The sequence below is a fragment of the Pteronotus mesoamericanus genome, unplaced genomic scaffold (assembly GCF_021234165.1).
Source record: "Pteronotus mesoamericanus isolate MK-2021 breed Mesoamerican mustached bat unplaced genomic scaffold, CSHL_Meso_final scaffold_85, whole genome shotgun sequence".
Lineage (NCBI taxonomy): Eukaryota > Metazoa > Chordata > Mammalia > Chiroptera > Mormoopidae > Pteronotus > Pteronotus mesoamericanus.
In genome coordinates, this window is record NW_026555329.1 from 26,030,922 (window position 1) to 26,055,984 (window position 25,063).

Consider the following 25,063-nt stretch of genomic DNA (forward strand, 5'->3'; position numbering starts at 1 on the left):
GTCCTCTTAAAGATAACTCAGACAATGAGCCACAGTGAATTGGCCAAATTCAGTTTTTAGACAATTTGGCTGCAGTTTGTATAGAGAGAGCCTGGATGTTGTCGAATTCTCACTTCCCCCTCCTTTGCTAAAAACGGCAGTTTCTGAAAGAGCTTAATTTGAGAACTGTATGCCACATGGACAGTTCAAATTAGACACTTATTATCTAGGTTAAGCCAAAAAAAAATCAATTCTATTTGCCCCACCCCAAATTTTAGGCATATACTTTTTAAACTTCTGAAAAGCTTGACAAGTATTTTCTTTGCTTGCTTTCTCTGTTTTAAAAAAATTTCTTTCTACTTGGACTACGTGAAAGGAAAGCATACAAATGTTATTCTTATAATATTTTAGATTATAAAGCAAATAAGGATGTATTGAAAACTTTGTCAAGAAAGAACCATCTATTTCAAAATGTTTAAAACTTATTCTGAATGAAGAATTTAAAATTCTTATAATTGACCTGTCAATAATATTTACCATTTTTATTTATTACAGAATAAAAAAGGAGAGTGAGACTAGCTTATCAAAGGTCATTTTATGCATAGAGTATTTAGATACAAATATTTTTACAAATATCTACACAGATTATATAGACATATCTAATAATAAGTCTGTTTTTATTTTTCCTGGCTACATCACATATTCTGAACAAGTCAATCTCTATATTGATGTTAGTTAAGTTACATAACATACTAAATGGACTTTATCAAAAACAACATTCAATATTCTGATAGACTCTGTAAGTACTTTGAGATTTTCTTCCTGGAAATTGTAGTTTCAGGTTTATATTTGACATGTAAAGCAAAACTTGAAATAGACAGCTGCTAACAATGAGCCTAAGTAACATAAAACAACTAACATCTGAGTCCTAATTAATCATCATTTCAACTGGCAAAGAAAACCAACAGGCAAATTCATACACAGAAATACAGCATGTTCTTGGAGATCTGGCCTGCTAGGAAACCAATACTTTTGATATACCCCAGAGCTATCGATAATGTTTTCTATATCTTTTCAAATCCTGGTACTTCTTACTTAACTACAAATAGAACAGGTAGAAAGTCCAATACGTAGCATACAATATAATGCAAAATAAAGACACAAATCTTTCTTGCGTTTTGCATTTGGTAACGACTTTTAAAAAATATTTTAGGAGATGAGTAAAATTTGGGCTATAGAAGCGAGTGGATGGGTGGCCAGGGGTAGATGACGCCTGTTAGAGCATTTATTTCTTCTTCTTCAGGACCAGGAGACCCTGGTCTGTATTGACTCATTTGGACATAGGAACTTTGCTTGTTTATTCAGCTTGATTTAGATGGCCCTGAGCCAGTACTGTCAGTATTTCTATACTGAATATCGTCTTCTTTTGGGTTTATGTACCGCTGTGGCAGACAGGTGATAAGTCTGTACATAGGCTTGGCTTGATTATGGAGTTTCTAGGTAGCACTGGAAAGGCCATCTTGTCTTGATGCTATAGTTTCTCACCTTCAAGTTATACTTATCAAGACCTGAACCCCTCAGGGAGGCAGAGAATGAAAGGACCTGAAAAATGCCCAGGGACATTTTCTGGCAACTAGGAAACACAGTGAAAGAATCCAAAATTGGTGAACCTCTGTTCTTCTAGGGGGAACAAGTAATGGGAAGCTGCCTAAGAAGACAGCTCTTGTCTTGTGACTGATAGGATCCTGTAGCTTCATGTCTACCTCTCCAGGATATCTGAGAACAGTTTACAAGCAAGTCAGGCTGTACAAGGGAATGAACTAGGCATACAGTAATGGCAGTATGGCAAAGATTCTCTATGCTGGGGAGGGGAACTATGAACTGTAGCATTGTTGGGAAGATGGTGGGTTGGAATAAAACTACAATTGTTGCCATCATTTTAAAGATAGTCTCTCTCTCTCTCTCTCTCTCTCTCTCTCTCTCTGTGTTTAATGAGGAGACTATGACCTACTCTTGGAAAAGGAGGCATGTTCAGTGAGCTGAAACATGAGAATGGAACACTAATAAGGAAGGAAGCATACTCTCAATTGTATCACCTATATTGAATCATAGAGCAAAAAAGCTAAACCGCTTTTATCATGGTGAGCTGTTCCTTTTAAGATTAGTTTCCCTGGATTATAAGGGTAAAAATGCTTAATGTAAAAAAAGTAATCACCACAGAAGTCAGCAGATTATAAATCTCCCTTTCTTTCCCTCCTTTACCTACCCTAAGCTGAAAGTTTAGAGAAGAATAAAGTTTATCGTTGGTTTATGCATTTTAAAATATGTATTTATTGTGTTGTAAAACCAGTTACCAGTGTCCTGGATATTATATATATTATCCTTTGATATTCACTACCGTCTTTGGTGATAGATTAAAAAGTAGGGGCGAAATCAAGATTTAGAAGCAGGTCTTTTCACTTTAAGTGCCGTGCCTATCCTCTTGTAAATTCATGTTGACCCTCTCATGTGTAGCCTATGAATCTGAGGTTTGAAGCACAGGGAGGTAGCCAGGTAGGAAGAACAGGTGAGAGGGACCAAAGCAATGTGGTACATATAAGAAATTGCCTAACTGCTATTAGCAGGAACTTAAAACATAAAACTTAAAACTAGAGTTGGGGGATATCCAGATAGTTGTCAGCTGGATGTTTTCTGTCTCATGTGTCTAAAAACTGGGCATGTAAAACATTCCTGACTTGCTTTACTGGCCATATGGTTTTTCTGAGAAAGCATGAAGAAATAAGGGGAACTCCTACACTGGACATCATTTTAAAAATAAGAACCATTTTGGGATGGGGAAGTAATGTAAAATTTTGGGAAAAAAGTTACCCAATTAGATTATCAGTAGGAGTGGAGGAAGAAAAAACGGTTTCGTTATATATGGTTCAGAAAAAATGGTTTCAATGTAGAGTTTCACTTCTTATGGACTGAACCTCTAAAAAGGCTCAAGAGAGCTAGAAAGACTTAAAAAATAATTCAAACAACACAAAGTAGTCTCAACAAGACAGAAAAGACAAGATCTCCAAAGAACCCATTGGACTGCAAGCCTGCATTGGGGAAGTTGAGCATTAGCAGAGCTAGTGACAAGGGATGGGTACTGTTGGTGTGTTGGATCCTTGGACTCCCTAGGGATAGCATAAACGATTGGCATGGACCTGTGAGAATTACGAAGACTGAAGCACAGAATGTGAAAATGGAGCAAAGTGGTGTTTCTTGTTCTTGGTTTGTATGTAAATTATGTTTCAGGAGAAAATGTGGTAGGAAGAGAGAACCACTGGGTTGGGGAAGTTGGTTCCAGGTGAGGAAAAGAAAGATCCTGCCTAGTCCCTCTTACTTCCTCATTCTCATCAATGAGAACGTTTCCTAGCCTGGAAATGGTCATACAGTAATATGCAAAAGTTATCTCACATCGAAGTAGGAGAGAAGCGCAAGAGAAAGCTCATAATCTTAGTAACTGACTTTGCCTCCAGCTCCGAGTTCTGGAAGAAATCACAGATTAAATTATGTAATCATTATCCATGATCTTTGAGAAATCAATAATGGAAGGACTGTCAGGGAGTGCAAAGGGAGGAGTAAGGGCAAGTTCAGGAACTGTATATCAAGAATAAATATAAATGAATAAGTATGATATACATATTTCTGGTAACTTTCCAGAAGAGAATTTTCTAATAGAGCACTTAGCCACGAACAAGGCAATTACCAAGAATTAGTACAGGTTCACCGAGAGTCAATTCCACTAGAATCTTTTCAATGTTAGCCAAACCATTAACGAAGAGCTATAGCCATGGAGGGCCGTGACTGCAAGAAGGCACTGATGACCTTACTTGGACTCTTGTGGAAAAGGAAAAGTGATAGGAATTAGATGACAAAGTTAAATATACTGGAAGAGAACAGCTTGGAAGGAAGTTTATATGAGGTGGTAAAGAAAGATTAAATTTATGTCAATGGCTTTGGAAAAAGCTAAAAATAAGCCACAAGATCTTTACATTTTAGAGATGGGAGGAGCCATAAAGATAATATAAGCCTGTTGCTTATAGATAAGGAAATTGAAGTTCACAGGGACTTTCCAAAATGCACCAATAAGTGGATAATCAAAACTTAAGGTCCAGTCTCTTGATCTTTCCAAAGGATTTGTCTTCCTCCCTGGCAATAAGGTGATATTACCCAGGAAGAGATGCGTGTTTCTGGGGTTTAAATTAAAATTACATGAGGAAAGAAAGGATAAAAAAGCCCAGTAGAAAATGAGGGTACAGATGCAAAGTTAAGTGTTGCAGAAATCCAAGGGTGGCTAAAATCAGAGAGGGATTATTAAGTGGTTTTCTCTCTTTAGATTCTAACTTAGATCCAGCTGTTGTAGTTGCATTATCTCCTTTAACTCCATTACAGTCTTATGAAGTAGATACTACAATGATCCCATTTTAGATTGAGGGACTGAGGCACAAAGCACCTAGAGATTTTGCTGAAGAGCCCATAGATGGTAAAGACAAGATTTGATTCCAAACATCTTATTGCTATGCTAAACTTCCCACACTAATTCAATCCATTCTGCAACTCAAGCTCTTAACCTCTGTGGTACTGGATTCCTCACCCTACAACGTAGTGATGTGTTTCAAGTTATAACATTTTTGTCTTTTTTAAAAAAATTTCTGAAGGCATGAACTCCTTGATTTGAGGGCTATAAGCAATCATTCCTTTTTTTAAAATATATTTCATTTTTCAGTCCATACTTTGTGGTGGCTTCATAAGCATTTGTTTACTGACTGGCCAGCTATAGAGATAACAAGAGTTGCCTAAGAATTCAGGGACACTTCAACTGGAAGGTTGAAAGCTTCAAGCCATACACATCATGAATAGGGTTGGCTTTATGATTTATGTGAGAAACACAATGGCTTTATTTCAGAGCCTGTTATTTCCTCGGCCTGAGAGATTGCATACAGGCTTAGCAGAAGCCCTTTCCACATGTAGCCTATACTAGAGTTTTATATTCAATGTTCAAACACCTTGGGCTTTCCATTTTCTGGATGGTTTAAATTCATCCAGGACTAGGTATTGCAATGGTTTCATTGTAACCTGTCAAGTTACAAATGTATTTGTTGTTGTTTTTTTTTTGTTCAGGGTGAAATGCTTAGGATGCTGTTCTTGGCTAGGTAACTCAGCCTTTCCTTATGTTTTTGATACTGTCATCTAAAATTAGTATTTTTTTCTTTTCCCCAGTTCTATAGTTATAAGTTGGAGTTATTCAGGATGGTCTGCAACTGCAATAGTTGTCTAACACACCAATGGTATGTGTTGTTGATGTCTGCCACCATTTTCCCATTATTTTCCACTCCAAATGATCTCAAGTCTGTAGTTTCTTCGGTTCACTCTGTTTTCAAATCTACATGACTTTGCACATGTTGATGCTTCTGCTTAGAATGACCTTTACCACCTGTCTGCTCAGCTAATCCATTCAAGGGCCCCTTTACAGAGAAACCTTTCTTGACACCTTGCTTCTGGCTGAATTGTGTGCCCGGGCTCCGAGGCCCTTTCGCTCCTTTGCATATTTCCCTCATCACACTAATCGAGGTATAGTGCAATTTCTTGATTATTCACTGATTCTTCTACAAGAATGAAAACTCTTAAGGACAGGGAATGTGCATTTTTAATCTGTTTCCTTAATGTCTTGCAGAGTATAGAGATGGTACATAATGTTTTTTAAATGAATGAGTTGATACATGAAGATAGTTTCCTGCTCATCCATGTAACCTTTTCTAATTACATGGATAGGTTCCTCTGGGGGAAAATATAGCTGACCACCAGCAAGCAATGTAAAGCTACTCTCAAACACTACTGATAAACAATTTTCTGTGCAATGTGTATCCCTCATTAATTATAGTCAATTTTCACCAAAATAAGTTGACACATAAGACAACTAATTGGCTTAGAACTTTAGGAATCTGACAAAAAGGTTTTTGTACCATTAAAATCAATTTCTCTAAATTATTTTTGTGTAACTATCTAGGAATATACAAAAGGAAGCCACTATTATACTAACTGGATCTGGCCATTGAACCAATTCCATTTAGGTTAGAAAACTGCCTTTTTGTTCTAAGCAAAACAAACTAAAGGCATTATTCATGAAGCCTTAAGCCTCAAACCACATAAACCTAAAGTAGGAGTCATATAAACTTATACCTAAGGCAGCCTTGACCAAATGAACTGATACTAAGATCAGCTGAAAGGTAAGGCTTTTCTGGAGACAAAAGCATTATGTGCAAGACACATAGCAGCCAAACACTCAGAGCTCATATCAGTCACTAACTTATTCTTTCTTGGCAATGGCTAAAACTTCGTCTTTCCCATAGTCAGTGGCTGAATCTGGAGTGATGCTATTGCAGGCATCCAACCGCCCACTCCCCCAATTCACTGTTGAGAATTTTGGGTTGAAGACCAATTTATTTGGAGTTTTATTTTTGCTGCTGTTTTTAAGCAAGTCCTGGAAACTCAGATGTCTCACTTCATTTCAATGATGATCTGATCACGGGAGCCAAAGGGTATGAACTATGGGAAAGAGCTCAAGTATCTAGTATTCTTTGATGTTTTGTAGAAAAGGAAATATGGATTGGAAATTTCAGTCATCTCTGAGCATCACAGTGAGCCTTGTGGTCACTCTTCCCACTGAGGACATCCATGATGTTCCCATTTCAGATAGGAGCTTTGTGCCTTGTGTGGTAACACAATGCCAATTTGTTTTTTCAATAGAAAAAAAAAAGGAGCATGAAAGTTTAGAGTTTGGTAGAAATAAGCTTCCTACTTCTTTCCATCAGGAGGATTCTTTTCAGAACTTTCATTGTTTCTGACTTCTGAGTCTGTGCTAGTACTTTAAGGGGAGCAACAGTCATTGGTTTGTGTGTGGACCTGTGCTTAGCTACAAAAATTCCAGGCATCAAGCGCTTACTTTCCAAAAGTGCTGTCTACAGATCTAAACTAATATGCAATTGAAAAATAACCCATTGCTGCTATCCTGGGAATCAGGAGACTCAGCGATCACCTCCATGGGTTTGCCTTTGCACTCTGCTGTTTACATATCTCCCTGGGGCTGGTTTCTAAGAATAAGTCTAACCTTTCAGATGTTTCTGTCACATATGCCATGCTGAATGCTTTGTTTCATTCTTTTAATTTTTTAAAAAATTAAATGCTTATATATAAGCCTAGAAGAGAACCACCGAGTACTGCACTTTGAACCAACTGCTCCCTGATAACCCTGGTTATTACATACAGAAAGTTCTAAAAGCTGTGATGGTAAGAGCCCACAGTGACTCTCCTATTCAGATTGATCGAGTCACACTATTAGCTCTACAACATCCCAGATTGGCTTGTATTTTAAATGGGAACTGGAGGTGGAACAGAGTTGAGAAACTGTCTGAAGAATCCAAGCTGTTCACATCACATGAGTTATCTGCCTATAAAGGATGCCAATCTTATTGTTACTGTGAAAAGGATTAGTCACTTTTTGGGGGACTGCACTACCTGCAATGCATCTGAGAATGTTTTGCATGACGGGAATTGACTGGAGCCCATGTCTGAAGGCCAGAAATTAATCTGAATTTAGGAACTCATATAATAGAGTGTAGTACGTGCTAGTTAATCTGCAAAAGTCTCTGATTCTTACATGCCAAATAGTCCATTCAAAGACTCATATTGCCATTCCCATTCAACAGCATGACTCAGTCCTGAAGATTTTGCCTGGACATTCCAGACAAAGGACTCCTTAAATCATGGCAGAAACTTTCAAAAATAGTTAACTCCACGATAACCCCAATTTCTATCCCAATCTCTCCTGAAATCACTGCATCCAGCTCCTGTGATTTGGAGCCCAGATACTCAGACACTTTCGGGTGTGTTTATTTGTGTGTAAGGACCTGATGAATAGTAAGGTTACCCATTTTGCCATTCTCATGGATCATTGCTGAGGCTGAAGTGCTATGCAGACCACATAGGATTCCCTGAGTCACATTTTTTTTCAGGAGACAAGTGTTATAATATGTGTCAGGTTTCTCATCATGTCAGTGCCACTCCATATTTGACAAGTGTCTGTCTTGCTCCCCTACTAACAAGGCACTACCTAAGGAATCACTTTGTTTCCACTAGACTTAGCAGGTACTTCCAAAAGGCACAAGAAAGCGTTTTGTGCCTACTAAGTCAGTCTGCAGCTGCTCTTTGCTCCCTTTTTACCCCATGGAATAATTTTCAAGAGAAATTGTGGAACTGAATTGACTTGGATTCCAGTCCCTAACAGTGGACCCAGGGTGTGTTAGTGTTTGCCAGAAACACCCGTACAAGTGTGACTCCCAGGCTGACTTGACAAGATCAGACCTATGGACATGTGTCCTTCAGTGCCTTGGATATTGATTTCTGACAGAGTTGAACTAATCCATATTCTTCTGTGGCCCTTGAAGTCACTTGTATCATAATAATATGACAAATGAAGCTTTATCAATAAAAAAAAAAACATTCCTGTTCTTGTTCACTGTTAGCCAAAGGCTAAAAGCTCTTTCCTAGGCCCGGGGGCTCCTGAGGACTATAGGCTAATTTTTTAAAAAAGATTATTACTTACTTCTGAGGTTCTGTGACAATAATTATGGCAGAACGATATATACCATATTATTTATAGCAAAAGAACCCTGTTATTTCTGGTTTTCCTGTTGACTGTTCATTAGTTCAATAGAGTTGCCAGGCACAGAAGCAGAGTGTATAGTGGTTCAGGGCACAGGACTGGAATCAAACAGACCACCGTTGAAATCCCAGCTTCTTCTCTCACTAGCTGTGTGAATCTAGGGAGTTATTTTAATTCCTTAAGCTTCATTTTTTTTAACATCTGTAAAAAGGGAATATTAGTCATTTCTGGCTTATGATGTTTTAAATAAGGATTAAATGATAACACATGTGAAGCACTTAACTCACTGGCTGATACAATAAATGCTCAAAAAGATGATAAATAAGGTTTAATTTAATAGCCATTAATTCAACAAACTTTGATTAATGCCTATTCTAAAATTTAGGGTTTCTAAGATGAGTAATGTACCTCTACCATCTTCCAGGAAGTTATTGTCTGCTATGGCAGAAAAAACTTAATGAGGATAAAAATTTTGAGATATATGTATATATACTTATACAAAACACAAGTGAAGGAGGAAGTAATTACACTTGGGTGAGTGACAGCAGGCTCCCGTGTAGAGGTCATGTTTAGGTTTGATCTTGAAGGGTAAGTGAACATTTGCCAGGCAGAGAAGGGGAAAGAAAGTTTTTAGGCAGAAAGAACACAAAGACAGAAATGGAAAAAAGCACATGTACTTTTGCAGTGTCAGAGAGTTTAATATTGTCTGAGTACCCAGTGTCTTGTAGGGATTGGTAGAGGAAGGAAGAACTGAGGGATTATGGCTAGACTGCTCAGTATTTTACATGCTATATTAAAGGTCTTGAATTGTATTCTTGAAGAGATAAAATGCCATTAAAATGTTTTAATTAAGGGAATGACATGACCGAAGTTATATTTTAAAAAGACTACAGTGGATGGCATCCAACGTGAGAGAAAAGGGTTAGGGAAGGGTAATCATATGGACAAAATACTCATTCTGAATTAAGCTGTGAGTTCCTGAAGGCCAGGGATCATGTAACCTGAAAAACAATGAATAAATTAATAATAGAAAGGTCAAGTTTAAAGGTTTAAGGAAAAATTTGAGTCCACTTAAAACCTTTTATTTGATTGATAGTAATTACTCAAGTACTTAATTTGTTTTCCTATTTGTGTCACTACAGATCACCTTGGATTCTTCTTGGAAACAAGCAGGTCATAAATAATATTGGTTGTTGGAGACTATAGAAAAACTAAAGACCTTTTAAATTTCTGGAAGCATCTAAGGAAAGATAACATAAAGGCTATCTTTAATGTAGAAATAAAAACTTAGAGCCTGTAAAGTAGCCATTGATAACAGTTGAAACTCACTGAACAGCACCAACCTACATTTACTGTTGTGTTTCTTTAAATCTTGTATAAATAATATTACTTAAAACTACTATGTAGCCTTAGATAATATGTGCTTAATACATATATGGACCTTTTTGTATAAAAATTCTGAAAAAAATTGTAGAGTATGTGTTCAGTCACATCTGTTTTCCACATTCGGAGAATTTAATTGCCTAATTTGCATTCTAGGAGGCCACACTGTGAACCTAATGGCAGCTACCCAAATTGGAAGCCCTGTGTCTGGGAGGAACCAACTAGTCCCTGGGATGCAGGCCATGCACTTTTAAACTTACTAAGTGATGGCAAATGTCTCAAGGTGCTTTGCCATTCTGACCACTTGGCCAGGAAATCGGGTCTATATTTGGAATATAATTTTTTAAAGTGTTGCTTCTATTGTATTCTCCCCTATGGCAAGAATCAGGACTTTGTCACTAGTAACAGAGGGATTTTCATAATCTACCAGGTGGTGATGTCAAAAATAGAGCCATCGCAATTTAGTGTTCAAAGTCCCACTGATGTACCACCTGGAGTATCAACGCTTATTTAGAGTTTAACTGCAGGTGTTTTTGAGACACTATTCTTAAATTTCCGAAGTCCACTAATTGGAAAAATGCTCTGTAAATTTTCAACTGCATTTTTCACAGACTAGTAAAAGCACTTCTACTACATTAAATCAATGGACTTTGTTATCAACTGCTAAGTGTTAGCTCTTTCCATATTGAAATACTGAGCCTTGTACATATTGATCTATTAAAAAGGCATATATTTAATGGTAATTTGGAAAGAGAACTTTGTGTTGTTAAAGCAGAATTGTATCTTAGGAGTCTTATTTCAATTAGCTTGCTGACTAATCTATAATAGTAGTCTAAGACATTTGTTGATATTTCACGAATGTCTATATATCTTGCTTTTCATTCTATGACCTCCAATCATAGACATGTGGCCACAAGAAGCCGACTCTTATCCCTGGGCCATTCTACTGTCCTGTGGACAGTGCTCCTAATGGTAACCTCTTGTTTTTCACAAGACTAGTTTCCCAATAAACACATGACAGAGGGGAATTAAGTAATAAATTAACAAAGGAAAGGACAAAATAGTGCCTTAGAAAATTACCTCTGGTGACAACTTTCTACAATGGAACAATGCTCTTAAAAGGATTTTTAAATTGCTGTTGCTATTGCCTCTCTTCCTGTGGTGAAGTCCTTGAACAGCATTGCCCTTTTCTGAGGACGGGAAGCAAGTGCAATGGAAGGAGATCATCAGCTTTGTGAGAATACCTTAGAATGAAGTCTGGGAAGGAAATACACAAGAAGATTCTGTCTGAAATAACTTTGGAGTAGGGTTTTTCTGAAGCTTAGATTATGTGAGAAGATGATCAGGATAACAGTGCAGGAGGCAAGCTATCTGGATTTTAATGTGGATTCCACTACTTATAAAGTGGTAGAAACTTAAACTTGCTACTTAAACTGTGTAAGCCTCAGTTGCTCTTGGAACTGTTCCTCTTGGACTGGAGATGTTCAAGTTAAAAAGAGCTAACAGATAATATTTAGTAAAATCTAAAATGTTGAATGCTCATTATTATAAAGCACTATTTTTACCCTTTTCTTGCATTTTCTTGTTTAATCCCCACAATAATCCAATAAGAGAGGTACTCCTAATATTTCCATTTTAGGCATGAGAACAGAGGCAATGAAAGGTTAAATAAGTCCTAGTAAGTACACTGAGCTGATATTTTTCAAGAAAGTCACACTAAAAGTGTATAGTTGTAACATACCTGTGCTATGATTATTATATTTACAATATGAAACTCACTGAATGGAACTATCCTTTTGACATTTCTAGTGATAGAGATGCTAGACATAGATGAGTAAGTAGATTTGTAATGTTGTCACTCTGCTTTTCTTAAGGACTATAGCATCTGTTTTTAAGCCTAGTGAAGGGATTGCTCATGAGTGCAGTACATCTTTGGAGGAGATCAGTATTCAGATTGCTATTTCTATGGGTAATACAATTTGATTATCTGCTTCTAGCAGGTGAAGTTCTCCTGGTTTCATGTCGGAAGTAGGAATTAAGTATGAGTCGAAACATAGGTCTGTGTCGTCGATGTGTTCATAGCTTCAATATAATTGGTGGCCCATTGTTTTGATGGTTAAACACACATCTCTTTTGTGTCAGCTACAAGCACAGGACCAGGCATCGCCAGCCCTCTGTGTACACTTTATGTGGAGAGACTGCACACAGCTAGATCAGAGTGTGGATGGGGCTCTAACCTCATTTGCAATGGTCCTGGGTGCCCAGTTGTATTGAGTTTTGGGTGGTCTTCTCTGGATAGTCGGTCTAAGGGCAAATGGAGTGGAAGCTTTAGAGCTGCTCTCAAATTAAGGCACCTTTTGTGGCACACGTGTGGCAGTGGAGGTGGAGAAGATAGGAGAACTTTTTGTCCTACATGCCCACTTCACCAGGTCATCTGTCTTTTGTATCCAAATCAGTTTTCCGATGTAGGCAGATGCTGATTTTCATTTGTGAACATCCAGTGATCTAGAATAAGCAGATCATGGTTGTGATCTCCAATCCAAGATTTGTTTAGGGATTTTCAGCCTTTTGGACATGTTTAGGTTATTATTCTGTTCATTCAATTCATTCAAAAAGCACTGGCTCTCAACGTGGAAAAGAATTATTTTAGGTGCCCTCAATACAAAGACAAAAAGATGTGGTTCCTAAACTGAAGTAACCTACAGTTTGGTGGGAAAATATACATGTGCAAATGGACAGTTATATTTAATAAGATAGTAATCGAGGTGTATGTTTATGTAATGGGAGCTTGGGAAAGATTTCCTAAAAGGGTTAGGGTTTGAGCTGTGAACTAGAGAGAAGGTTTTGGCAAGGCCTACAAACAGCTAAAGAACATTACATTCCAGGTGGAAGAAACACTATGTTCTCTCTTTTATGAGAAAATATGCAGATACTATCCAGTAGACTATGAGAAAGTAACTTTCCAGGAAGACTGCAAAGGTAGCTTTTCTGTTTATGCAGATCTAAGAGTCTTGTTCTTGTTCAGTTCCATTCCTTTCTGCTCATTCTCTTATTCTCTCTGGTCTCCTAGTACTTATGTTGTTAATTGATACTGAGGTCCTATACCTGTACCTGTTTTATGTGTGGACCTGATATATTTTCTAAGTTGTTTATACATGTCTCAGGAGCTAGTAAGATGTCTACTATTTAAGAATTGTGTTTTACATTGTTTCTGCCTTATGTTACCCAGACTCTACACAATAGTGTTCTTGCCGTACCTAAAATATACATTTTAATAAATGCTTATTCTATGATGAAAAAACTGATTTTATGAGTGTCCTACTTGTAATGTGTAAGTAATTGAGATGCTTGGCTCACCAAGTTCATAAAAATATGACCGTAGTCAAGTGAAATAACAATTGACTAGACTTCATCCAGTGATCCTGATGGAAAAGAGCCTATTATTTATTGTTTCACATTTTAGATACTTCACTCATATCCTAATAGTGGAGTATTTTGCTTGAGCAACATATAATTTTAAAATTAAGAAATGCTTTTAAATACCATATACAGATGACCCCCAACTTACAATGATTTGACTTATGATATTTTACTTATAAGGGTGAAAAAGCAATAAACATTCAATAGAAACTATACCTTAAATTTTGATCTTTTCAGAGCTAGCCATACACAGTACAATACTCTCTCATGAAGTTGAAGAGCAGCAGTGAGAAGATTTTGCCCAACTGTAGGCTAAGTTAAGTGTTCTGAATGCGTATAAGGTAGGTTCCACAAAGCTATGATGTTTGGTAGGTTAGGAATATTAAATGCATTTTCGATTTACGATATTTTCAATTTACAATAGTGTATCCAGATGTAAGTCAAGGAGCATCTGTAGTTCAAATACTAATATGGTGTTTCAATTTCCTCAATAATAAGCCCACTTTTGTTTGAATAACTCCAGTGACAGAGAAATCACTTCCTACACCTCCCTCCTTCCAGATGATTCTATTTCATTTCTAAGAACTCTTCCTTATATTAGTCCTATCTGTGCCTTGCTGTCAGTCAGTTTGCCAGTGGAAAAGGAGGATAATTTTGTAATTTGGCAATGCATAGAAACATTTCGGGATGTCACAACTTGGGGTGCAATGCCATCTACTCTAGTGGAGGGAGGTCTGTGATATAGCTAAACATCCCACAGTGCACGGGGCAGCTCCACACAACAAAGAATTATCTATCCCAGCAGTGCCAAGGCTGAGAAACTCTGCTCTGTATTTAATGTGTTTATCCACAAAAATATTGATATTTTCCATTCAGCAGTCTATCTGATGCTTGGATACAGCAAACTATATTGAAGGATTTATCATTCCAAGTCCTTCAACTGTTTTTCTGATCCGCCTATAATAACATCATCAGTTCATGTGTAACTCTTCCCAAAAGCATCTGAATTTAGAGGGAGAATGAATAATTGAGGAAAGGCAATGCTTAATATAAATTGACCAGTGGTGGTCCACTTTTCACACTGTGGGGTCGGGTGGAGGAAGAATAATAGAGGAGGGTCTTTATGTGTTGTTCTCTTGATGCCATCTAGAAAAAAAAATTGACACTTACTGCAAGGGATTTAGTTTAAGGAGTTAAGGAGTTATTCTTCTCAAAGACATGATGTGAGCAATGCATGACATATCCAAATCTATGTCATGATAAACAATGTTGTAATGACTTCTCCCAGGGATAGAGAGTTCCTGGAATATGAATATTACCAAAAATTCTATAACAGGTTCTGATTACACTGCAGCTGTGAAGAGGTAGTAAGATCCTCTCAGGGCTCTCTCTGACCATTCTATAAGCTCAGCTTTTAGATGCCATCTAACGCAAATCCCCATTTGTTGCTGAGGTTACTTTAACACTAAGGGGCACAACAATAACTAGGTCAATTTATGCCTGTCGTGTTCCAGCTAAAATTTGCTCTAGCTAGGCAAGAGAGACTAACAGAATGATGCATCCTCTGAAAAGAGTGAGGAACATTTTTGGAACATTTCAAAGGACATTTTAGACTGAACAACTTAGGAGCTCTAACTACAGTCTATTTGAAAAAGCACAAACATAAACCCTACTGCAAAATAAGTACCACATAGACAACTGCTTAGAAAAAGGCAACTGGCATGATTCTCTTCTTGAATAAATACCATTTTCTCTGAAGTGGGTGGTTTGCAGGCTTATAAAGAATTGAATAACAGGCTTAAAAATGCTTCGAAAAGAAACTTATTCACTAGAGGGGGTGGGTAGACGCCCAGTATGTTTGCTAATAAAGAAGGATTATGATGCCAGCTTTCACTGATTACCAAGTTCAGAAGTCAATGCTGTTACTTTATAAGACAGATGACCGCTAAGTGGTTTGTCTTACTTACTAAAGGTGTTCATCAGTGGTGATATAGCTTAACCCAGCAAATCATTAAGAATTTCCCCTTTCATGTAGTTTTTATAATCTGCAAATATTGCCTGTTGTAGGAATTCACACAGTGGGATCAATCTCCTCTACTGATGCCCAGGAGAATTCTTCTCTTTTAGTGGGAAGATAATGAAAAGAAGAAGAAACTGGAGAGAAAGCACTTCCTGAAGCAGTCAAGCCCAAATGGGGAGATTATAACATCTAACGGACCCAGCCACAAAGGGGAAGATGCACAAGTATTATCATTGTCTATCATTCTCTCTCACCAGGCAATTTTGTGACTGAAAACTCTGTGACCTGGTTTGGGACTGGATGCTACTATTAGAGAATAGAAATTTTTTAAATTGTGTGGTGGATTTGTACTAGTACATTTCTTCTACAATTCCACCCTCTTCTTTTCCCCTGCTCAGTTCAAGCAAATACATGTTCCAGTAAATATTCAGGAAGACATATGTAGTTAAAAATGACCTTGGCCAGGTGGCTCAGTGGGTTGGAAGGTCGTTCCATGCACCATAAGGTTGCAGGTTCAATCCCTGGTCAAGGCACATACCTAGGTTGCAGGTTCCATCCCCAGTCAGGTGCATGTGAGAGGAAACAGATTGATGTTTTCCTCTCACATCGATATGTCTTTGTCTCTGTCTCTTTCTGTCTCCCTTTCTCTCTCCCTCAAATCAATTAACATATCCTCAGGTCAAGATTTTTTAAAAAATACTTAAAAATGGATGTCAGGTTTGACTGATGTGCATGGATTTTTGTCGCTACAAGCTAAATCCTGTCACCACGGCTACCAGACACCAGCACGTATGATCAGAACTGGTCCAGGACCAGAAGGAGGTGAGTGTGAGAGGTACCCTGAAAAATACTCTGCCAAAATATTTCCCTCATTAGTGTACAGGAGTGCCTTAAATTCATCATTAGAATTTGTTGTTTTGAATTGCCATTGACTAGTTTTTAGAATTCTTATTAAAAGATAGATACACTTCAAAAGGATAACACACTTAAGTTATTAGTTGCATAAAAGTCCCCTAAGACCTCTTTCATTCGTGATGCTTCACTGAAAGCAAGGCCTTGTGGGAAAGGGTTCCTTGGAAAATAGCTTGGAGGTCACTGTATAGACAAATTGCTCCACCTCCCGGCTTACCTTGGCTGGGACAAGTATACAGTCTAATCAAGACTGAGCAGTCAGAACCGCTGGAGGGCCTGGAGGAGGGAGTCAAGCCTTCTCCTTCCCTCTCTCTTCAGCACACTTCCTTGTCCTGTCAAGGTCTCTGTCCTCTTGCACACAGTCAACTGCCACAACTTTCTGATTGACCTCCTCACATTCAGCATCTCATTCACCCTGTGGCTCAATTAGCCTTTCTCCAATGTAACTTCCATTTTATCAGTCATCCTCAAAACCTTTCTAAACATTATTCCTTACATTGTGAGCCACATGGACACATTCTGAATTGCAGTCACTACTAATTCATAGTAGTATTGTACCCACAGCCAGGTTTTAAGGTACTCAACATCAAGGCTGTGTACACGATGCTAGTGGTCTCTCTAACCTCCGCAACAGTGAGACCTTTCTACACACTGACTTGCTGATGAAGTTGCATGGGGCACCAGTCATTGCATGGGGCACCAGCAATGACTTCATGGGGCTGCTGGGCCACATGGAGGGAAGGCCATGGAATTGGTTTTAGGTGTGGCTCTTCCACTGACTTTCTGATGCCAATATCTATATCACTTTCTCAGTAGAGCATAATAATTTTTGTTTCTTTATGCTGAGGAGACAAAAACTGTATCAGTGTTTGTTATTTTATGGTGATATGAACCAGGTAAATAAAACAATAAACCAGGTCCTTTGATTATTAAAAGGTGGGTTCTTCCCATATGAACAGTTCAGGATTCTAATAGTCCACATTTTTTTCCCTAAAAAAAAATCTGACTTCTTTTGAGGAGTACATAGGTAATAAAAGAGTAAAATTAGATTAAAAATATCTATTTGTCTGACACAATTTGTTAATTACTTTGGATAAATAGATGTTTACACACCTGCTGCAGAGAGCTATTTGCTTCACTGGGAGAAACTCAGGTTAGAAAGGCATATACATAATCCCTTACTAGTGGTAATATTGGATAAAATGAAAATATTTATAAAATGATTGGCATGCATCTGGTGAAACTGTATTGAAGTTTGACAGATGTATGTTTTTAATTCTCTCTTCTCAAATAGCAAATTCTATCTCTGTTGATCCAAGTATAGAAATAATGGCAAAATTAACATGATATGCTTTGAAATGTGAAATATTTTCTGTCTATCTAATGAAGTCAAAGGGTGTTTATGAAAAATTAATTATCTTAATTGCTCATATATGAGGGTGTGCTCTGAAGAAAGAAATTTTAAATAGCTCATTTAGAACAGCATGGAATTGTACACAAAATTTTAAATGCCACAAATCTCTGAAATAGTAATAAGGTTATTCTAATACCAATAGAGGCAATCTAAGTGGCCTGTGACATATGAAGGCAGCATGAGTGTAATATGGCTTCCTCTAGTGCTTGGGGCTTTGATTATAGTAATTTAGCAGGAAGCAAAGTATGTGACTCCTAGAATCATAACCTTTTATTACTGTGACATTCATACTCTGACCAGAAAAAAAAAAAAGAACTTCAAGTAACATATAGAAATCATATGAGACAGTTGAAAGAGCCCCAAAATCCAAAGGATCGAACTGAGTCCTAGTTCTTGTGCTACCTAACAATGAGAGTTTTATGAAACCAATTTTTCCGGGGCTTGGGAAAATGAGAAAGTTGAACTAGATGATTTCTTATCTCATTTCCATCTCTAAAATTCTGTGACCGTGTAAATGAGCATGGAAACATTTTGAATAATATATTCCTTCTTTCCCTAACAAAAATTATGAGAATCAATTACCAGCTTTTCATCTAATTTAAGTTGCGAGCTGAATTGTTCCCTCTCTCTTTTTTTGGTAGTAATTATCTGGCTTCCCTGCATACATTTTCAGGTCTATACCATGAGAAACTATTTATAATTTACCTCTGAATAAAACTATCCTTTAGTAAAAATTAGTGTGAAAAAATAGAGTTCAGTGAAATTGTACCTTTTCTTGGTTGATTGTATCAATAGCTTTGGGTCATTACTCCACCATATATCCACATCCTGGGTGATGTAACTTTGTTGTACTTGTCTAGTGGCCAGGACACATTCCCCTACTCCTTGACTCTTGGCTGAGCCCTGTGAGCTTCTTTGACATTGGGATGTTAGCAGATTGATGCAGAAAGAAGCTTGGATGGGGTCTGTGCTGTTAAGTTTGTGTTCGCTTGCCCCTCTGCCATCACTCTTAGAAGAATGTGCCTGGACTAGACCATGGATTCCAGTCAGAGGATAAGGGACAGCTTGGAGGAGAGTCACTGCTAGCTCAGCTCAGCCCTCACCCTAGATCAGCTCACTGCTGTTGATTTTCAGATTTGTAAACTATAATAATAAGCAATTTTAAGTCACTGAATTTTGGGGTAGGTTGTTATGCTGCAGTATCTACCTGATATAGTTCTAAACAAATTTCATTGCTAGAGAACTGTTCTGTCTGCAAACCTATATTATCATATACCCATAGATATGAACAATTACACCATTACTATCATCCATTGATGAAGTTATTAGGATAGTCTTTCTTTTGTTTCCCCAAGACATAAGATGAAAGAGACACAGTGTTTTAGCAGGAGCCCTGGCCAGTCTTACCTGTATGGAAACACTGCTGTAAGAGCCGCCAATGACACCTGCAATGAGCAGTGGGCTGTTTTCTTGAATGGCATAGGATCCATCAGGACACATATGCTCAGCTTCATCCACTTTAGTCAAAGATGCCCTGACAAATTCCAGTGATTGCTCTAATGCATAGGTATCCCTTGAACATGTATCCAAAATGTGAACACCCAATTTCACTCCTGGTAACAAATAATTGTCTTTGTTGATTTCATCAATAGCAAACAACATGGCTTCCAGGCGTTGAATCCCTCGGTCTTCATTGATTCGCCCACATTCTTCAGTTCCGGTGCCTTTTTCATTAATAGGAAATAAGCCCCCTAAAACAAGGTCACCTTCTATTTTAATTTCCTTCCTCATAAAATTATGGTCCCCTAAAGAGAGTAGAAATCCCTTTGAAAACAAAGCTAAGGTAAGAACTTGGAGTCTTGTCAACATCTTCATGAATCCCGTTTCTGTACCTCTTGGAGATATCAATGGATGGAGCCAATGTTGCCCGCTAGTCTTCCTCTCTCATTTCCAAACTGGATCTTTGTCCTGTCCTTCATATAAGGGAGGAACAGACTAGCAGAGCCTGTCACCAAATTCCTAGAGAGATAAAAATTATATGAACAAAAGTGGTAAAGAAAGCAACAGTGATTACATTGATGGTCCCCGTTCAGACCTTAGATGGGATAATGACTCTGAATACCATTTACTAACCACACACTGCCCTGCTGCACCAGGCAGCCTCTCACAGTATCCTCACCCAGTCCTTACAACTCACTGTAATGCAGATCTTAGTGGTCCTGGCTCTCAGAATTGGACCCGAGGACTAAAGAGGTAACATAACCTGACAAAATGTACTTAGAGTGGAGGTACTGTTCACACTCTGGTTTTTCTAATGCTGAGTTCACCACTCTCTCTACTGAGTCATTTGCTTAGCTATTGGTAGAACAACAACTTGGTATGAGTCTTTATCCCCTCTCTTTCAGCTACATTTACAACCAACCTCCTTTTTTACCCACTCTTCCCTTTCCATTTGGAAGCAAACAAAATGCAATCGAAGCTCTGTTACCATTTCTGAATTCCTGCCACTGACACCCTGGTCTCCCTTCAGAGGTGACCTCTTCAAAAGAATCATCTGCAACATTGTCCCCCTCTGCTCTTACCCCAGGGCCTCTCAGCTGCCACAATGGAAATTCTTTCTTCACTGCTCTAACAAATGGAAAAAGCTTCTACTGATCTGCTAGTTTCTAAATTCCATATACCCACTGTAGTCCTTATTGCACTTTAATTGAAACCTTGACTATTTTCTACCTGTCACAGTTTTCTAAGTTTCTGTTCTCATGCTTCATTTCTGACTACTTCTCAAGTTCCATTGCTGAATAGCCCCACTCCTGCCCCTTGCCTGAGCTAGCTCCTCCAGTCTTCATAGCTTCAATCACCACTTAAATGACTCCTAGGTTAACTGCCTGCTAAACAGCTCTGACCATATACCCCTCTGACACCTCCAGGTCTACATGTCATAAACTCTCCCTTATCTCTGGGAATGGATCTTCTTTGTACCCAGACCCTCAAGCCAGAAACCTACTAGAGTCCTTCTGATTTCACTCTGTCCTTTTTTTTCTTTCAATTAGCCACCAAGTTCTGCAGATTCTACCTGCTTAACACCTCTCAAAGCTGTCTCTTTTTTTCTAGCCCCTCTGTGCCAGGCTCTTATTATCTCTAACAGGCCCACAGCAGTCAATTCCTAGAGAGCTGCTGCCAACCTCCAAAGTACATTTTTCTGAATTACAGAAAGACAATCTTCCTCAAGTGTAAAATTTTAAAATGTATTATTATATAACTTATACAAATAGATGATGGGGAAAGTGCAATTGCTGGCAGCTGCCTTCTCCAGCCAGTGTTAGGCATCTCCTGATGTGGCTGTCACATTTAGAGAAGTGCAGTGAATGTTAGTGCTGGGGTGTGCATGGTAGATTGCAGCTTAAGACAGTTCCATAAATTGAGCTTCTTTATACAACATAGACTAGAAAATATGCATCTTTTAGGAGTCAGGCAAGGTCCTACTGTGAGGACCATGTTTTTGACAGTAGGCTAAGGTCTTTGACAATAGAACTGCCAACAGATAGAACTACAGGAATTCTTTTGTATATGTACAGGAGAAAACACTGCCTTTGTATTAGGAAGTTGAAGCTCTGATGGGTGCCTAATAAGCCAAGAGAGATGCACCCCCAAGTTGACCTACCTTTATTTCTGAGTTTTCAGGTCTTTCCAAAACCTTTGAGTGGAGCAACCCCATTGCACACACACAAACAAATGGATCTACTGTTGTACTGTTTGTTACTCAGCCTCCTACCCCAAGAGCAAACTCTGAGCAACACCCTCACTCTGCTTGCCCATCCCTCTTCCTCCTAGGTGAGGTAAGCTTATATAACATTCGGAGTTAGGTGAGAGAAGTGACGACTAGGACTCCTGGAACATTCTCCTGATGGTACAGTCCACACAGTGGTGTAGTGTGCCTGTCTGCCCTCCTGCTTTTGTGCATATGTATTATAAAGGAAGAAGCACTCCTGGATGCTCCTTTACTCAGTCAGGATATCTGAAAGCCATGCCACCTGTGTGTTCTTGAGTAAGTTAGCAAATGTTAACAATCCAAATTGAAGCATTGAAGGAAATGCTCTGTCTGATGCATAATCTTAATTGCTACTGAGAGTGGCCCATCTCCTGTCAATCCATACTCCCCTTGACTCTAGGTTGGAGAATTGACTTCATGCTCCATGATATTGTCCCTGGCTAGTTCTTAAGTTTTATTGTTCACTATGCCTATCAACTTTGTCCCGCTTCTGTCTTCAGACTATGCTTCAGCCATATTGAATATGTTCATGTTAGTGGACACCAGGATGTTGATGACCTCTTGCTTCTGCTCATATTGTTCCCTTTGCTGGAAATGCCCTTCTATACCCATTTATCTGGTAAATGCCCAGTTATTTAAGACTCAATAGTCATAGCATGGCTAGGTAGCTCAGTTGGTTAGAATGTCATCACAATATGCCAAGGTAGAGGGTTTGATCCCAGATCAGGGCACATATGAGAATCAACCAGTGAATGCATAAATAAATGGAACAACAAATTGATATTTCTCTTTCTTTCTCTCTTCCTCTCTCTCTAAAATCAATAAATAAAAATTTAAAAAAAGACTCAATAGTCGCTACCAGTGGAAGCCAAGAATTCTTTCCCATTTTCCTTCCCCAGTGGAATTGTTTACTTCCTGCTCTAGTAAGTTCAAGAAATATTTGCTGTTTCTATTAGAATTCATATTTATTTCCTTATCTGCTCATTGGGAATAAGTGAAATGGCACAGCATTTAGGATTTTTAAAGTCTGAAGAAAGAAACAAAACTCTACAAACAGCCAAGACAAGAATGAGTCCACTGTTCAACAGTTTTGACATTTCTCCCTTCTCATGTTAGCAGTGCCCTTTGAAACCAAGCTTTCCACATGCTTTCTGTTCCTTTTGTATGAAGCAAGTGATGGGTTGTTTTCTTGAGACACACAAGTCCTCTGGGTTTTGTTTTGTTTTGTTTATTTATTTAGGTGTGAACCTCGGCCATGACGGCAGCAGTCTTTGGAATGCTCCGTGTTAACCCAAAATCTCTCTGGGAGATCTGCCACAGGGCACCAGAAAGGCTAATAATAATGTTTTAAAAAGTTGATACTGTAGTAGAATTTTTAAAAATTTCCTATCAGTTTCTGGTCTCTCTTTGATCTTTATGTGCAAATCCCTTTGAAGCAAAATTGCCATGGAAGGCAAAAGACACCGCAATTATTTTCGCTAATGATAAAGAAGCAGAAATTTCTCTACAAAATAATTGTTTTATGTGCCAATAAAAGAGAGTAATTAATTAAAAAAAGGTCATCAGCATAGTCTTATCATTATGAAAAAAAGTATTGATCTCTTGAGTATGAACTTTGACTACTTATTGGGTAAAGAGGACCACGTAGTTTATGGAAAACTTAATTCTTTCTTGGGAAAATGCTCTTAGTCAAAGATGACTTCCAATGAAATAGCACATTACACTAAAAGTAGTATCTACCAGTTCACCTATTTCACAAGTAGGGGCTGTGTTTTATGCATCCTTGTGTATTCAGGGACTGGCATAGTGTCTGCAATCCAGAAGATACTCAACAAATATTTCTTGAAGACACAGCAATTATGTTTGCAAATGACTTTGTTAATTTATTTGTGACATAGGAAATTCGAGGCGAGAAATGGATTGTTTTATTTCATTACCTACTTAATCATCCCAAGTGCTCTTACTCTATTATGGTCTTTAACGATAGAACTGACGAAAGCTGGAACTACAGGAATTACTTTGTATATGTGTAGAAGAAGATGCTGCCTTTGTATTAGGAAATTGCAGCTATAGTGAGTCCCTAAAAAGCCAGGAAGGATGCACCCCAAAGCTGATCTACATTTATTTCTTAAGTTTTTGGTCAGGAGAATATTAAATTAGGCACATGCATATTATCTAATTTCAAAGTTTCAGAGATGCATTCATTCATCAAATATTTATTGAATACCTACTCTATGCACTGGGCCATGAACTGGGTACCAAATTGTAAACAAATGAATATTATCTCTATTGTCAACATTGTAAATGTTTAGATATATTTATGTAGAGAGTGATGGAAATGTACTCATCTCTATTTCTAACAACTATCTCTATCATTTATGAAAATCTTAAAAATGACTATGTCATAGATTTCCTTTAACATGGCCATTGTTATTAAGTGCTTGACTCAAAAAACAATTCACTACAACTTACATATATTACATACATTTAGAAATTAGACACACAGATCTTAAAAACAAGTTGACTGACAAAAATATCATATAAAATGTTTTTCCTTTAAGTAGTCTGATGGGGGGCATCTTTAAGAAATATTTAATGTAGTCTTAAAGAATTACAAATTAAAAATCAATTAGAGTAATGTTTAAATACACTGTCTTAATATTTTCTTATTTACCTTTTCCTCAAAGCAGCATTTATAATGATTAAGACTGTAGGGACTAGCATAATTTAAAAGCACTTAGCATTATTTAAAATGAAGCCTTAAGAAACTAAAAGAACAGGGAAATTAGAATTTAACAGTGAAAAATAGACAGACATGCTTAATTCAGGGCAACTGTTTATCTCTGTGTAGCAGCTTATCGGATTGTGGGAAGAGGCACCAACTACTTCTCTTCAGGTTCTTTTCAGTGTAAATCAGCCAGAAGCACATTCCCCAGATAGACAGGCTCCCTACTGCAGCCACATTCATATGCAGCCAGAGAATTGCAGCTGGGCAGTCACATTCTGGGAGGGACGATGAGTGATGTGTTAACTATAAACAAGCATGCCTGGTCCTCTCCTTAGGCTACCAGCTCGCCAATGTTTTATTAATCCATGCATTAATGGAATCTCAGAGGTTTGCTGTGAATATAACCCCTGGACTATGTGGGCAAGAAGCATTGCTATGCTGTGCATATGCTAATATGTATTTTCCTTCGTCTCTTGACTTTGCACAGGGACTTATTGTTGGGAGTAAAATCCCGTTTGACTCAATGAATAAGTAGTTTATCCTGGGGAGATAAAATGCCAGAAACTGTGCTCGTCCTTGCCTGCAAATAAATCCTTAAGTTGCAGAAGGGCTTCTGAGCCTGCACTCAAAGCCTGCACACCCAGCTGACCTGAAAAAAGTTAGGGTTAGTACTAGCATATGCAGTTTGACTATGAATTTCATTATACATTTTTTAGCTGCCAGAATTATAGGCAAAAAAAAGA

The 25,063-nt window shown here is 38.0% G+C and overlaps 1 protein-coding gene across 1 annotated transcript in view; it reads right to left on the reverse strand.

Moving 5' to 3' along the window:
- GRM3 (glutamate metabotropic receptor 3) overlaps positions 1-25,063 on the reverse strand; it is a 207,410-nt gene that overhangs the window by 67,178 nt on the left and 115,169 nt on the right. Inside the window, exon 2 of the mRNA XM_054563977.1 lies at positions 19,231-19,842. Coding sequence (XP_054419952.1) covers positions 19,231-19,698 — 468 coding nt within the window. The 5' untranslated portion in view covers positions 19,699-19,842. The remainder of the gene's footprint in view (positions 1-19,230; positions 19,843-25,063) is intronic.